Genomic DNA, 17296 nt, shown 5'->3' on the forward strand with positions numbered 1-17296 from the left:
ATAGGGATGGCTAGGCTGATATGCTAAAAACCATTATATTTGTATAAGTCTGAGAGAATTCGACATCAGTCCATCAGTAGGCGCCAACAGAGGTGCACTGGTGCTAACATGATCTTGTACTACTGAAAAACAAGCATGGAAATTGAAAAGGTAGTGTCCTTTCCAGAGACAGTGATGTAACCCAGCACAGCAAGGCATGGGGTGCCCCGGATGTTGTTGGACTACAACTCCCATCATCCCTGACCATTGGGTCATGCTGGCAGAGCAACATTTGGAGGGCAACATAATGGCTACCCCTACAGAATAGGAACCTTCTGTAGATTCTCCCATCATGGTCAGCCATAACTAATTTTTGACTAGGCGGGTGTGTTTTCTAGACCAGAGAATTTTCTAGACCAGAATTCTGTTGACAGCATATGCCATCCATGGTGGCTCACTAGACTAAATCCCAGAATCAAGTCAAGAGGTTCCTTGAAGTCTCCAACACCCACACCCTCTCCCTCAGTGGACTCAAAAGTTGCCTCAAGCCATGAGTAGTTGAATTCTGTTCCTCACCTATCCCCTGGTGTAGTGGGAAGGGGTGGATGGTGAAGATGCCAAGGAAATTGGTTCATGATCTATTCATTTTCTTTCAGGAAATGTCAATAATGTATTGCATGATTGTACTGTCATCATGATTGTGGGGTTGCCTAGCACAACCCTCTGGCCCTGTCTTGCATCCTTTGAATGTGTGAAGAAAGTCATATGACATACATACACCCGCCATCCTGGTGGAAATACCTGAATAGGATATTATAGAAATGCTGAATAAGATATTATAAAACCAAACAACCTCAGGGGATGTTAAGATTTGCTGGCAGCCAGGAAATAGAAACAGACTGAAGAAAACAATTGACATTAGGGAGCAGAAAGATGCAATCCAGGGGGGAAACAAATCAGTGCAGCAACACAAATGCACAATCCTTCATTCATATGGGGAAAGCTATACCTCGGTAAAGCTGTCTGCTTTACACACACAAGGTCCCAAGTGTTGGAGATTCATTCCCTGTGTCTGCAGTCATGGGATTGTTATCTATCACATGACGGTGTATGTTGTTATTCCACAAAGTGGGAAGTGACGGAGAAAGGACGTTTGTGTTACTGTGTGCCTTGAAATGGGACTATTGTCTGATGCTGTCTTTTGCTGTCTGATGCTAGAGAGAGAGGGAGCCATGTTGCAGTGCTCCGTGTGTGTTTATATGTAAATAAAAGTAGATTAGCCAAGATGCTGAGTTGCTGAGTTCTGTTACGCAACTGCGCAAACTCTGCGGGTTTGTAAGCGTGCTGATGTTTCTTGGCATCAGTCGCTGTAATGTTAGGGCTGAAGAAGGCATTTGAAGCTCCCAAACGATCGACCAGGAGGGAGGGAACATGCCAGTTGGGCATGTGTCTCTGCCCGGGTCCTACTCATGTGTAGGACATCTTAACACCAAGCCCAATTCTTGGCACCTACAGGGATGGCTGACATCGACCCGTTTGTTGTTTTGGCTATGCATGGTCAGCATAATCAGTCAGCCTTGGTTCCTGAGCTATATAAAACGTAAGTGTATTCTCTGATTTAACTATAATAGAGGGGAATGAGATCAAGCTAAAAACATATGAGGAATTAAAAGATATATGTACTATGTGGATACAATACCATCAATTAACTGCAAGATTCAGGCAAGACAAAAAAGAAGGCTTTGAACTAGGAACATCTAAATTACAAACAGTACTAATAACTCCAACAAAAAAGACTATTTCCAAAGTATATGATCTCCTGTTGGAATGGGAGTTAAAAGAGGAAACAACAAAAGAGGTCATGATTAAGTGGGCTAGAGAACTAGGCCAGGTTATCGAATTAGAAAAGTGGGAAAAGCTGTGGAAGAGTGCTATGAATTTTACCGCATGCTCCACAATCAAAGAGAACATGAGTAAAATGCTCTACCGTTGGTATATGACACCCGAGAAACTATCAAAGATCTATAAGAACCAATCAAAAATATGCTGGAGATGTGGAAAAGAGACTGGTACTTTTCTCCATGTATGGTGGGATTGTAAAAGAATAAAGTCCTTCTGGAATGAAATATTTGAACACCTAAAGAAAATTCTAAGAATGCACTTTGAAAAAAAGCCAGATTTATTTTTGTTGGGATTAATACCAAAGAATATCCCCAAAAATAAAATAACTATATTATTATACGCAACAGCAGCAGCAAGACTGCTGATTGCTAAGAATTGGAAAGGGGAAAATGTACCGACAATAGTAGAATGGAGGGAAAAACTACTAGAGTATGTGGAAATGGCAAAAATAACATCTAATATTAGAGGCCGTACAAACCAAGACTTAATTAAAGAATGGGAAGGACTAAAAGAATACATGGAGAAATACTGTCCTAATTATGAATTAATAATAGACTGAGTAGAGAGAATTGCACGGGAAAATGGATGATAAGAAAATAATTCAATCATAGACAGACAGAGGATTATAACCTACAGGAAACGAACGCAACCGAGTACGATAGAAGAAACTGAAATTGATGTTAAACGATCACTCATGGGGGAGGGGAAGCAGGGGAGGAGGGGGGTGGGGGAGGGTTTTGTTCCGGGTTGTTTTGTTTCTGTTTTGCTTTGTTTGGAGTCTGAGTTTGGAACTCAATGTATATGTTAAAACCTGAATATGATAAATAAAGATGTGGAACAACAACAACAACAACAACAACAACAACAACAACAACAAAAGAATGTAAGTGTATTATGGTTCTTTTGTAAAGAGAAGATGTAAAGAATCTTCCCTCCATGCCCTATCCCTATCAGCTAAACTAAATGCGTTTTGGCTTATAGGTTGCACCCCCCAGTTCGTAATTAAAATTGTGTTTTCTAGAACCTTCTGTGTTTTCTAGAACAGTGTTTTTCAACCTTTTTGGGGCAAAGGCACACTTGTTTCATGAAAAAAATCACGAGGCACACCACCATTAGAAAATGTTAAAAAATTTAACTCTGTGCCTATATTGACTATATATAAAGTAATTTTTCAATTTTTCCCACGGCACACCAGGCAACATCTCGCGGCACACTAGTGTGCCGCGGAACAGTGGTTGAAAAACACTGTTCTAGAACACTCTGTAACTCCGATTTCAGGCATGCAAGAACTTTTAGGGGGATTAAAGTCATACTTTGTATGAAAGTTTCCGATCATCAGCATATGTTCTGCAGCCCTACCTTCCCCACAAAATTTAAACCCTGTAAACTGAGAAAGAGTGCAGGAATGAGCATACCTAAAGCTTAGGCAATGGCACCTCTATGATACCCCTTCTCCAGGACCCCTCAACTATTGTCTATCTCCTGCTTCTTTAAATATTAGACTGCTCAGCGGCTGATTTCTGCCTTAGAATAAAATTATCTTTTCCACACACACAACCCAGAAATTTTAAACATTTTCCCGACCTTTGGCAAAGATTTCACATGTGACATGCACTGGTTCAGTTCTAATTTGCGGGTGGGGTCGGGAATAATTGAAGGCTCGTATGAAGCTGCCAATGCAATATTACAGAGGAAAGCCAAAATCTCCGGTACAAGTATTTGGTACCTAGATATTTCCCTGGTCCACCATGTTTCCCTTGAAATCAGGTTTGGGACTGGACTCTGCTTTCATCTGGAAGGAAGATTGCCTGGGATGGTGAATACCAGGTCTAAAATCCTTGAAAGAAAGGAGAGGCATGCTGAGTGCAATAAGTAGTGTCAAAGAAATAGCAAGAATTTAGCATTTTTGCCAAATCAGGCAGCACTTGTTGCTAAGAACCCAGCATTTGTATATGACTGTTACATACATAGTGAATAGCCTCCTGAGTGACATTATGTATCCAAAATTCCAATAGATATCTTGTAGGGGTGTTTACTTAAATACAAAATGAAAGAGCTACATTGGCTCCCAGTACGTTTCTGAGCACAATTCAAAGTGTTGGTGCTGACCTTTAAAGCCCTAAACAGCCTCAGTCCAGTAGACCTGAAGGAGTGTCTCCACCCCCATCATTCTGCCCGGACACTGAGGTCCAGTGCCGAGCGCCTTCTGGCAGTTCCCTCGCCACGAGAAGCCATGTTACAGGGAACCAGGCAGAGGGCCTTTTCAGTAGTGGCACCCACCCTGTGGAATGCCCTCCCACCAGATGTCAAAGAGAAAAACAACTACCAGACTTTAGAAGACATCTGAAGGCAGCCCTGTTTAGGGAAGCTTTTAATGTTTAATAGATTATTGCATTTTAATATTCTGTTGGAAGCCGCCCAGAGTGGCTGGTATAAATAATAAATTATTATTATTATTATTATTATTATTATTATTATTATTATTATTATTATTATTATTATGTCTAGGTGATACAGTCTACATGTTTAAGTGATTCCTGCCATACTTTTTATGCTTCCATTCCTCTAGGTTGGAGAACATTTGGCCTGAGGGTCAGATGTGTGTCCCCTTGCTAAATTTAATCTCACATCTAGGCATTTTCAGAAAACCTAACGTATGCCCCCGGGGTGGAACTACTATGAAACTAATGAAGCTTAAGTTTCAAGGCTCCTAATCCTGGAGGGCCCCCCAAAAAACTATAATACATACGCAGTGCTTTTAAAAAGTTCATCTTGCATGTCTTAGAACATTTCCCTAATTTACACACACACACACACACACACACAACTCAAAAAACTATAAAGCCTACCAAATTTTTATTCACACCAGTAACTTTGACATGTGAGATAATCCAGTACAGCAATTTTAACCAAAATCTGAGCTGTAGTAGTTAATGAAAATAAAATAAAATTGTGGTAATCTGTCATGGAACAACCCTTTTGAAGAAGAAAACAGTGGTTACACAGAACCTGTTGCTGGTTGTGAAGAGGCCCCCACGACAGTTCAGGGCCCTCAAATGTAGATCTTCCACTGTATGCCCCCCTCCTTAGGAAGAGGAGGTTTAAAGAACAGCTGGTGGGCATCATTCTTGTTGGCACATATTCCAGGAGTGGCACCCAGTGCCACCCCCAGCCCCACTGATCTTTTCTGAGGGAAGGGCAATTGACTAACACTGCTTTTGTGTGTGTGACATTACTCACAATTGCCTCTTAATTTGCTGCCTATTTCATATTGGTACCTATGGCACTTTTATAAAGATATGAGTACCAGCACTTTTTAAACAAACAAACAAACAAACAAACAAACAAACCCCAACTCCTGCTGGTTGAGCACTGCTACTGTGAGGCACTCCAAGATGGCAACACCTTAGTATTATCTTTGTAGGCTTTTGTATTTATTTATGGTATTTTAATAGAATTAAGAATATTTAACAATGAAGAGCACAATTAAAGATAATGTTGCTTCTGCTGTGGGTCAGTGGCGTTGAATAGGAAAAAAAAGTTTCCCCACCCCTACTCTAGAAAATGAGGGAAAGGTCTGGCAGGAAGGGATTGCCAACCTTTCCCCCTGGCTAGGTTCCTAGACCTATGACAGCTGCTTGACACACAGAATTTTTGGCAATGGAAGCTTTTCCTGGCAAAGGGATAAAGGTATAGAAAACTTCATCCACTGAACCTTGTCAGGAAGCTGTTAAAGGCAAGGAAGCATGGCCAAATTTAAAAATAAAAATGATCCTACTGGTAAGAAGTAGTTGAACTTTTTCTGTAGCTTAGTCTCATCCAGGTTAAAAAAAACAATCCACATGGACTGAAGTGGTGAAAGAATGATTTATTAAAGACAACCTTAATAGTACTATATTGTACTTGCATGTTTATTTGATTTTATGTTTGATAAACTATATAATAATAATAATAATGTTGTTGTTGTTTAGTCATTTAGTCGTGTCCGACTCTTCATGACCCCATGACCAGAGCACACCAGGCACTCCTGTCTTCCACTGCCTCCCACAGTTTGGTCAGACTCATGTTGGTAGCTTCGAGAACACTGTCCATCCATCTCGTCCTCTGTCATCCCCTTCTCCTTGTGCCCTCAATCTTTCCCAACATCAGGGTCTTTCCCAGGGAGTCTTCTCTTCCCATGAGGTGGCCAAAGTATTGGAGCCTCAGCTTCAGGATCTGTCCTTCCAGTGAACACTCAGGGCTGATTTCCTTCAGAATGGATAGGTTTGATCTTCTTGCAGTCCATGGGACTCTCAAGAGTCTCCTCCAGCACCATAATTCAAAAGCATCAATTCTTCACTGATCAGCCTTCTTTATGGTCCAGCTCTCACTTCCATACTACTACTACTACTACTACTACTACTACTACTAATAATAATAATGTATAGCATAACAAATGATTCCTGCTTCATATGGTATATTTCTTCTTTGGGTACTGGGAGTCCAAAACCTTAGCATTGACATGTTTTTAGGTAGCCTTAGCTGGTTGTTTTCTATTGTGTGTCAAAAGATGGCAGTCTGTTTTTGTGACGTGCAAGTTGAACATTATTAGTTTAACTAGGAACAAGTGTATTATCTGTGGCATCCTGGCAGGCCTCTGGGACTTCCCATAGTGTGGCTGCTTCCCCCAAACCAGAGTTGTGAAGGTGTGATTGATGCCTGGCAGCTGGGAATCATTCTCATCAAGGACATCCCGCCCTCCGCAATAAAATATTGCTTGATCATGCCAACTCATACTTGGAGACTGGGCTAACAATTGATCTGGGCTGAATTGCCATTAAGAATAAGACAGAAACTAATCTGTTTGGCACTGGAAGATTACCAAGTGAGAGAAATGCATCTGTAGAGCAGCCACTGGAAATGGGGAAAGCAATAATGGATTTCTAGCAGTCATTTAGGCTTGTTTTTGTTTCTTCCAAATGGTTTCATATACCCCACTTGTTAATCTCAATAAATTATTAGATATGTTGTTTGTTTAAGGGTTGAAGAACTGAGGTGGAATGATCGTCTTTGGAATGCCCCTCTCTGTATGGACACAGATTTCTTATTTGGATTTCTATTATGATTCTTCCTATACACTATGAAGTATTCTAAGTTTAGGATGGGCAATTGCTGTGGTCCTCCAAAGAGGTCAAGCTAGCAAAGTCTTCGGGCACTTCCAGGGTGCCTGCCTTTTGTGCAGATCTGCCTCGCATTTGGGTAGATGCCCGTAGGTACCCTTTTGCACAATAAATGCACCTTAATCACCCACCACAGAGCAAGTGAGTATATTGCGATAAATAGCAACAACTGAACAGCACTCTTGTGCAACAAAATCCACTTCCAAAAAAGAAAACTGGATTTATTTATTTTAGGCATAAAAAGTGATGGAAAAACATGGCAGAAAGTGCCACAACCACTTGATGGAAACATTGTGAACTCAGCTATACAGCTACAAATAAAACGTTTTAAGTGTGTTGTAAAGTTCAGTATACAAATGTGACACTAGATAGTGACAGTGAGCTATGGAAATTTCAGTGCATTTTAAAAAACTTTTTTTAAAAAAATAGCATTTTCACAGCTTTTTTATATGTGTGTAGATTCCACCTGTGTAACCGCTGCATTATTTTTGTGAAAATAAATCAGCACTATTGTTCAAAGTGCGCCTCTTCTGGTAGCAACCTTAGAAGTGATATTTGTGCCTTTGAGCAACCACTGGGAGAATGATGCTCAGGAATGAATCCCCCTGTTCTGGACAGGAATGAACCCCCCTAAGACCTAAAGCAGCAAAGCTGGGGGTGGGGCGGCTCCTAGAATCAAGCTTTGTTACCTCAGCCCCAAGAGCCTCTGTGGTGAAGAACATCTTCCATCTGCTGAATCTGGTGTGCCAGTTCTGGCCAGAGATTGCCTGGGCATGGTAATCTATAGTAACATTTAAAATTGACTATGGTTTAAAGCATTATATTTGGGACTATCTTTCAATGCTACGTGAAACTGTAGTTAGCTCAGAACACAGCTGCTATGACCAGACTGGATGTTGGGAACAAAATTAGACTAGTGCTTAAAGAACTGGACTGGCTTCTGTTGCATTTCTGAGCACAGTCCAACATGTTTGCACTTAACATGGTGAGATATCTGGGAATTGGGAACTCTCAGCAGCGGTGGTGCCTTGTTCATGGAATTCTGTCTCCGGAGACGCTTTGCTTTTCAGCATCAGTCAGTGTGATCTGTTTGTTTTCCTAAAGATTGTTCAAAGTTTTGAGTTTTCAATTATTTTAATCTGTTGCTTTTGATTGCTGGTCTTGATTGTGTTTGTTTGATTTTTGTATAGATTCTTATTGATCTTTTTCACTTCAGGACAGTGCGTAGATGGCATTAAATAATACTAATAAAGTGTATGTGTGTGCATGCGTTTGTTTAAAACCTGTCTGCATATCAAAGAGGCCTAAAATGCAATCTCTTACTGAAACTAACATTCAAGACTTTTAACAGTCACACTATAGGTTTCTCTTGCTGGAGATAAGTGAATGCTTGATACTAAAGGTATCTTATTTTAATATTATTATTTTTAGTATACTATTTGATATAGGCACCACAGAGTAGGGATTGACCCTCACCATATGGGATTGGCATGGTGTTTAGTAATATAGCAGAATTCTGTCAAGTAAAACTGCCTGTCTGTCTTCACAGGGCACTATACCACCTACTGTGAGCCAGTTTGGTGTAGTGGTTAAGAGCGGCAGACTCGTAATGTGGGGAACCGGGTTCGTTTCTCCGCTCCTCCACATGCAGCTCCTGGGTGACCTTGGGCTAGCCACACTTCTCTGAAGTCTCTCAGCCCCACTCACCTCACAGAGTGCTTGTTGTGGGGGAGGAAGGGAAAGGAGAATGTTAGCCGCTTTGAGACTCCTTCGGGTAGTGAAAAGCGGGATATCAAATCCAAACTCCTCCTCCTCCTCCTCCTCCTCTTCTTCTTCTTCTTCTTCACTTTAAACAGCAATAAAGCAGTATGTGAAATGATGATGATAGTCAATTGAGAGATGTCTGAAATGTATTGATTGAACTCTCAGTTTGGATTTTCATTTGTGTGTTACCTAATTTGGTAGAAGATCACAATCTGGTATGAGAGTAAATAATGTGGGATATTTTTTGGTTGCACAACATTAGCTACTTTACAACTGCGTGAACTATAGACAAACCACAGACAAAGGGCTCTTCCTCAACAAAAACAACAGAAGAGGCTGTGGTTGAACATCTTGCCTTAAGTGGACACCAGCCGCTCTTTCTTAATTGGTTTGTTTCTTGACTTACCTAGGCTAGGGAGGGGCATAGGGTTAAAGAGCCCTTTTACCTGTGTCTGGAGAAGTCAAGTGTGTTGCTTTAAAAAAAAAAAGGATTGAGCTCAGGCTGTGTGTTGTGGCTCCAAATGGAAAGCCCCAGGAAAGCATAGAAGCAAAATGTGGACTGCTGGTTTCCTAACTCTGTAAACAGTCCAGCATTAATCTTAGTCTGTGTCCTCACTTGGTCTGTGGCATCACTGTTCAGGACAGTGCTTTTGATTTCTCTTTAATTGCAGGACAGAACCTCAAAATTCTGTACGCATATATACCAACAGTTATTCATTCTTCCTTGATCTGAAGGGTCAGCAAATTTTGATTACTGGGTATTTCTGCTGTCCATCATTGACCCTGCTCTTCCTCCAAAAGGGGAGAGCAAGTTTTCTCAGTGATCTAATGCTGAGCTTTGGGGCCCAGCATAAGCTCCCTCATCCTACTCAGTTCTAGACTGGGCAAGGGGTTGGTGGGGGACTTTGACCTTCACTCTATGGCTTTGAGGACCTTGGAACTCAGTGTGACATCTCAGTGCTTTTGGAGCCCCTCCAAAGTCAGTGCAAGGTCACCGAGACCCATCTGCTGTTCTCTCGACTTGGGTAAAAAGTGAGTGCTCTCAGCAGAATAAAAAAAATGGCAAGCACATTTGTGCCACCCTGCTCTTGAATAATATTTTCATTTGTGCTTGATTTTGCCGTATATGGGTGCCTTCACGATCAAAAGCAGCCTGCTTGCGACATTTAGGTCTTTTTTTCCTAAATAAAAAAATCAGCAATCTTCTGTGTGCGGTCAAGACGAACCCAGTAATTTCTTCTTCCTTTCCTTTTACAGGCTCTCTACAATTCAATCAAAAACGAGAAGCTTGAGTGGGCAGCGTAAGTATATTGTGCAGAATTAATGAGTTTTTAAAATGACGCCTGTTATGGCATTCCGCTTGATATGCAGGCAGCATATGGAACAGATTCTAGATCTTGCAGAAATCCACCCCAGCAATCCAGGGGAGCAACCCACCAAGTCCTCTTGCATTCATTTGCTATATAGTCATTATTCATTCAGGAGAGCTAGTACAGTATGCCAATTAAGAGACCGAGCTGCGGTGGACTTGAAAGGTCATGGGTTCAAATCCAGACCAAGCCAAGAACTCATTAGGTGGCCTTAGCCAAGCCAAGCACCAATCAGCTTCAGTCTTTCATTCTATTTGCAATGTAAGGATAATAATGCTGACAACACCTTATAGTAGTGTTGCAAGGATTACTGAAGTATGTTTTGTGAAGCACTTCAAATACTGTAAAACAGACATTTGATAGACAGGATTATCTAGTCCAAACCCCTGCAATGCAGAAATATGCACCTGTCCCATATGGGGATCGAACCTTCAACCTTGGCATTATCGTACCGCACTCTAACCAACTGAGCTATCTTCTCTCTCTCTCTCTCTCTCTCACACACACACACACACACACACACACACACACACACACACACATTATTTATTTATGGTCACCTTTCAATCTTATTTCCAGGACTGTTCCCAGAATAAAACAATTAAAGTGCAAATACAAAACGCCAGTAAACTAAAAGTCACAGAATCATAAAAGCCACCACTGAGAAGGCCCACCCGACCCCGCCCAGTAGCCACCTGCCTCACTCAGCAAAGTCACTTGCAAGAGGCCCTGCTCCAAAGATCTTAATGTACAGCTAGATGAATATGGAGACACATGGTTCTTCAAGTTCTCCCTCTCCTAAATTATGATGGGCTTTATAGGTTCAAACTTTGGGGAATAGCATGGCTCAGTGGTAAGAGCATGTACTTGGGATACAAAACGCCCCAGGTTCCATCTCTGGCATCTCCATGTAGGACTGGGAAAGACATCTGAAACCCTGGAGATCCACTGCTGGTCGATGTTGTCAGCACCGAGTGAGATGGACCAGTGGTCTGACTTTTTATAAAGCAGTTTCTGATGTTCTTAGACTGCCACTTTCAATTGAATCTGGAAATGGTTCATAACGCCCAGTCCCAGTTGGTAATCTAAGTAGCCTCATACTACCCTAAGTGAAATCTTCGAACTGTCTTCAAAGTAAGCCTCGTGTAGCTCATTATAGTAATCCTGCCTGTAATACAAATGTAATTTTTGTCTCTCAGAACAAATGCCTTGTACGTACAGGACAGCTTGATGGTTATTGCCTGCTCGACTCCTGCCCTCTCCTTTACCTAGTCACTTGTTATCAAGCACTGGAGATGCTTTTTAATTATTATTGTTGTTGTTGTTTGTTGCCGTAGTAATTTAACAGATTTATAGACTGCTTCATAACAAAAAGCCCATTGAAGTGGCACATGAGATAAACATTCAAACACACAGCTTCTAAAACACACAACTTCTAAAAACAAGAAAACAATTTATTGAGAGATACAACTGTGCCACAAATGACTGGGTCATTTCAGAAAGCCTTCTTAAAGAAAAATGTCTTTAATAGGCATCTAAACATCATGACAGTAGGTGTCTCCTAATTTCGGCTTGTGATCGATTGCAGAGAGCTGGAGCTATGACACCAAGAACCTGGTTTCTAGTACAAGATGAGCACACCTCTGGGGCATAGAGTGCTCTCAAGGGGGCCCAGCAGAGAACATATAGGAGAAGGCAGTCCGCTAGATACCCTGGTCCCAAGTTATTTAGTGTATATCCAGAAATCTCAGTGTGCCTTTGTTCCTTCCCTTGAGATTATGCAATTGCTCATGTTACTGGTTGGGGGGGGGGGAATAATTCTGCTGCTCTGAATTTTGTTCTTCCAATGGGAAATATGTCCTTGATGGATAATTCTTCTCATGGCGCAGTTTCAGAGTTTCTACTCTGCCTTACAAATGTGCTGTTTTGATAGTGTTTTATGGGAATTTTTCGAAATAGTGGAGGTTGCACATCAGGAAAATGTGCTGATTTGTGCATTTGGACCTTAACTCGCTGGTCCACAGAACACTGGATGAGCTGTCCTCAAAGCTGTAACAAGAGCGCCGGTTGTCAAACCCTTATTATATCATGAAATCCACATGCCTGCTGTTACTCCGGCTAGCAAAACGAGTTGTTAGCGATGAAAGGCCACTTGTAAGGGTGGAGGGCATTTTTATTTGGCTCGGAAACTTCATCTTAGAGAGAGAAATTAAATCCTCAGTTAATCTGTGGCAGCATGAATAAAACACGTGCTTAGTTTTCGGCCTTTTATCTTCCAGGACATTGTGTCAGAACTTGCTGAGTAGAAAACACATCTCGGGTCAGATTTCTTCCTGTTGGCTTGTTGTCTCGTGTTTGTCTCTTGATTAACTATGGATAGCTTGACAACGAACTGATATCAAAGATAATTAATTGCGGAAGGCCTAATGTACCCCACTTCGGCTGCTTTCAGGAAGCTAACAATTGGAATTCAAAGCCAAGCATGAGGAGTCCAGTGTCTGCCAAGACACTTTAATCATTCCTCCCTGTCATCCCTGCTTGCTTGACTTCCTTATGACGCTGGTGCTTTCTGTAGTGAGAGAGAATTGTGGCTGTTGTGTGAAGGCTGTGGCAGAACAGAGGATGTCAGTTTAAATGCGGCCGTGCCCATTTGGATGTTGGTAAGAAGGCTGCTTTTATGGAGCCAGCTTTTACTGCTCTAGGAGCTTTCAAGTTACACCAACTGCAGCGGAACACCTGCAGGCTCTTTTCCTGCACTGGTGGTAGTTTGCGGGATGAAAGATGCCATAATTACCTGTTCAGTATTACTGAGTCCTTTGCACTCCCACGACAGTAGCAGTCACTATCAAATTGCTCCTGATGATAATGGAAGTTAATTATTCTTATTTATTATTATTTATACAGACCCATTAGTGTACAGTTACATAGGAAAAAATAGGTAAGACCCTCACTTCAAGGAGCATCCAATTTGAAGCAAATGGGGGAGGCAGGGTGGGAATGAGAGGGATGAGAGGCAGGGATGACTTTTGGGATAGGGGAATGTGGGCAAGTGCAGTTATATTCATACCTAGAAGCAGATCACTGGAGTAGCTGTGGTCCTTCAGGATCTTCACTTACACCAGCTGCTGCTTGTGACAACATGTGGTTTCATCACTGTTGAAATCAGCTGCCAGCCTCCACTGTCTGAGCTCTGCCTTCTACCCTGCCCTTCATTTAACCTTCATCCGTGTACTTAAGAGTGGCCACAAGAACTTACCTCCCTGTTCCTCTTTCTTCTTCTCTACTGACGTAGAAAGCCGTTTCCCTCTCAGTGGCACTTCCAAAAGTACCCAGTTTTCTAGGGCCGTCTTGTTTGTGGTAGCATCATGGAGTACAAACCAGCCAATTTAGGACACGTATCATCGTGGAGACTCTGCCCTAAATAACAAGGGAAGGTGGAGAAGTGAGAAGGCAAATGACCAGGATTGGGGGGGGGGGCAGAGTGTAGCAGAGGATGACAGAGGATGGGTAGAACTCTGTTTACTTAAATATACCGTTTTAGAATAGTGCAGCTTAGATTGCAGTACCTTTGCCAAGAACTCCCTTGTTGGGCACATCCCTCCATAATGGGGAGGAACCCCCTTCCCTACTACCTTAGTGAAACTCTTACCTCTCAGGCTTGGACATGGGTTCATAATGTTCATCACAAAGAAGAGGTGAGTGCATTTGGACCTTAATTCCAAACTCCAAATTCTTTTCCAGGTCTGGAGCCAAAGAATTCTGGGCCAGAGAAGAATCTCTGCCAGAAAACAATTATTTGGGGCTGGAGCATTGGAACACAAGATTTAGGTTGCCCTTGGGAAATATAGTTTTCTCAATGGCTACTGACATCTACAGAATCAGACTTATACAACTAGAACTTGTTTTGAGATTGCCCTGCAGCTCAGTGGTGGGGCGGATCCTTTGCATGAAGAATACTCCCAGCATCTTTGTCTAAAAAGGTCTTGGCACTAGATTAACAGAAAAGATCTCTTTGAAGAGCCACTACCAGTCAGGATAGACAGTGCTGAAGCAGGTGGCCAAGTGATCAAACTTAAATGAGGTAGCTTTTTATTTTCATAGAATCATGAAATCTTAAAGAGTTGGAAGGGACCCTGAGGATCATCTAGTCCAAACCCCTGCAATGCAGGAATATGTAGCTGTCACTTTTGGGGATCGAACCTGTGACCTTGGTGTTATCAGCACCATACTCTAACCAACTGAGCTGTCCAACCTGTTTGATCAGCAAGCATATTCTGTACAGTCTACACCACCCAAACACCAAACACTGACATCATACAGGTACTCCACACACGACAAGGACACTTGCGGAATTACTTGGTTCTGTTTGGAGTAATTTATAAACATCTTAACATTTAGAGGGTAGAATTGCTTTTCTTGATTAGGGCCAAGGGGCTTGGGGAAATGAGCATAAGCTGATAAAACTCAAAATAAGTGACGGCTGCTGTGTTTTTCTTTTACGGTTAGGAAGCAAAGGAGACATTGCAGAGGATTGATTTATCATCCATCTATGTCAGATTCCTTAAGATGACGGAATTTCCACCAGGAAATATGTCTTCAAAGGGTGCATTTTATAGTTTAGATACCGGTAGCAGTTCTGTTAACTGAGGCCCGGGCTGTGACTGATTTCAGCACAGAGAGAAATACATGTATGGCTTTTATACAGCCATGACAACAAACCTATACACAGTGATAGCAGGGCTTATGTGCTGTGGGCATAGGACACACAGGGGAGAGCCTACAGCTCAGTGGTGGAGGGATGCGCAGAATGTCCCAGATTCAGACTCTCCTACCAAGAAGGCATCTAGGTTGTAAGCCTGAGAAAGGCGTCTCTTTCTCTCTGACCTTCGTGAGTCACTATCAATTGAAGCAAACTACATTGGGCTAGACAGACTCTGTATGGTGCAGTTTCATGCATTCAGATCACTGTGGCCTCCCTCCACTGGTGCTCCAAAGTGAGCCCTGTGCCCTGTGGGAAACATTGTGCTGTGCTGCTATGGGTGCAGCAGATGGCTCTTACATTTTAGATCAAATAACAGCCCTCGCTCCCTTTAGTTGATGTCACTCCAGTAGTATTGGAACAGAATGAACTAGTGCACTGCTGATGAAACAGTGGGGGAGAACTTGTTGACAGTCAATTGGACCAGAGGCGTTCTCTGTCTAACCACTCTTGTTCTGTGCTTTAAACCAGAATCTTGGAAGTTGTTTGCTGCAGTCATTATTTACAGGATTAAACGGAGTCAGTAAGTCCTTCGTCAAAAATGTATGATACACAGAGAGCTGCTGCTCCTGGTTAGCATTCCGACATTTTGCCATTTAAAAAAATGATATGTCATAGTTCATACATTTTTTTAAAAAACCGGAATCCTGCATGCCTTTACAACTACGTTCTACCTTCTGTTCCTTCATAATCTTTACACTCAAGCGAGAGACGTCTTCTTAACAACACCAAATCTGGCAAATTTTTTACAACAGTGGCATATAGCAGTGATGAGGATGATGATAGTATACCACCTTTATCTTCTAAGGATCTCAAGGTGGTGTATATGGTCCCCCCATGGCATCCTCACAACAACCCTGTGATGTAGGTAAGGCTAAGAGATGGTGACTGGCCCAGGGTCATGCAGTGAGTTCCATGGCTGAGTGGGGATTCGAACCCTGCTCTCCCAAGTCCTAGTCAAACAATCTTAACCATCATGGCTCTAGTTATGTGTCTTACATAGCTAATGCTCTCTTGGGGTAGAAAAGTTGATACCAGCGAATTAAAACATGCAGCCCCAGGGGAATGGTGCAGAAGTTTTGGTTCTGATTCATATCTCTAAATATAAATATGAGCCATCCCACTGAAACTAATAAGATTTCTTGCAGGTTTAAAATTAGGTGTATGTTAGAAGTACTGCAGTTCATTTTAGACCACAGCGCCTAACATGAAGGAAGGAAGTGACTTTCCACTTACATGGTAGGCTGAGGTGATAAAAAAAATTGTTCCTCTCCTTGATCTGATTTTAAAAAGATAAACATTGCATTGGGCTCACCAACTGAATTTAGGAGTGTGTATGTATGTGTTGTTGTTTTTCCAAATTTGCTTTAGAGATGATGAAGAAAAGAAAAAATCCCCCTCAGATGGTACCGACGAGAAGGATAATGGAACTCAGTCGAAGTCTGGCAACCGCATAGGCAACTCCGGTAACCCTTTCCTGGATATTCCTCACGACCCCAATGCTGCTGTATACAAAACGGGATTCCTGGCACGTAAAATCCACGCTGATATGGATGGGAAGAAGAGTGAGTGCATTTCAATGAGAACTGTTTTCTCTACATGCTGCAATGGAGAAGGGGGAAAGGGATGAAATGACCAGAAAGCTGCATGGGTGCAGATACCCAGTCCAACTCACTTGCCCCCACTGCTGCATGGGAATGGAAGTAAATGGTGCCGGCAGATGAGTCCAGGGTTTCAGAGCAGCCTTTGCACCTTGCAAGCTGGAAGGAGAACCGAAGGAATATTCACACTGTACAAATCTATGTGAAGCTTACCAAGGAGGGAGCTGGCAGATGCTCAGAGCATTCTGTAAGCGAGGCCTTGCACAAGGAGGAGGTGGGAGGATTAGTGTAGGGCTCCAGCCCCTTCCTCTCTGACTGAATATTTTTGCTGTTTCACCAGAGCTCTCCCTTTCTCACCTGGCTATTTCTCTTGCACCCGACAAGCTGTAAGAAAACCCCCTTCCCCTCTCCCTTCTTCACCTGGGCTTTCTTGAAGGGGAGGCCAATCACTTCCTTATACCGATGATGACTTTCCTTGCTTAGGCCTGGCTCCTTACTTAGACCCTAGTCGGTCACATATTCCAGCCCAGGCTACACCAAGCACGAGAGACACGATGAATGGCTTTCTCTGCACCCATTTTCATACCCTCCACCAAACTGAAGGGCTTTCTGTCACTGTCTCGGAGGAAGTGGCTTCAGTGAACATAGGGCTGGGGTATCAATAAGTAGCTGGTAGAATCACGAGTTTAACAGCAATGTTTCTTCCAAGGATGTATTCTCAACAAGACATATGCACTGTTGCTTATTTCTGTTCCTGCCCCC

At 42.4% G+C, this 17296-nt stretch overlaps 1 protein-coding gene across 1 annotated transcript in view; it reads left to right on the plus strand.

The window, feature by feature from the left end:
• Positions 1–17296, plus strand: part of PSD3 (pleckstrin and Sec7 domain containing 3) — a 142764-nt gene that overhangs the window by 109207 nt on the left and 16261 nt on the right. The window contains exons 10-11 of the mRNA XM_033173101.1: positions 10062–10105; positions 16305–16498. Coding sequence (XP_033028992.1) covers positions 10062–10105; positions 16305–16498 — 238 coding nt within the window. The remainder of the gene's footprint in view (positions 1–10061; positions 10106–16304; positions 16499–17296) is intronic.

The sequence above is a fragment of the Lacerta agilis genome, chromosome 16 (assembly GCF_009819535.1).
Source record: "Lacerta agilis isolate rLacAgi1 chromosome 16, rLacAgi1.pri, whole genome shotgun sequence".
NCBI lineage: Eukaryota > Metazoa > Chordata > Lepidosauria > Squamata > Lacertidae > Lacerta > Lacerta agilis.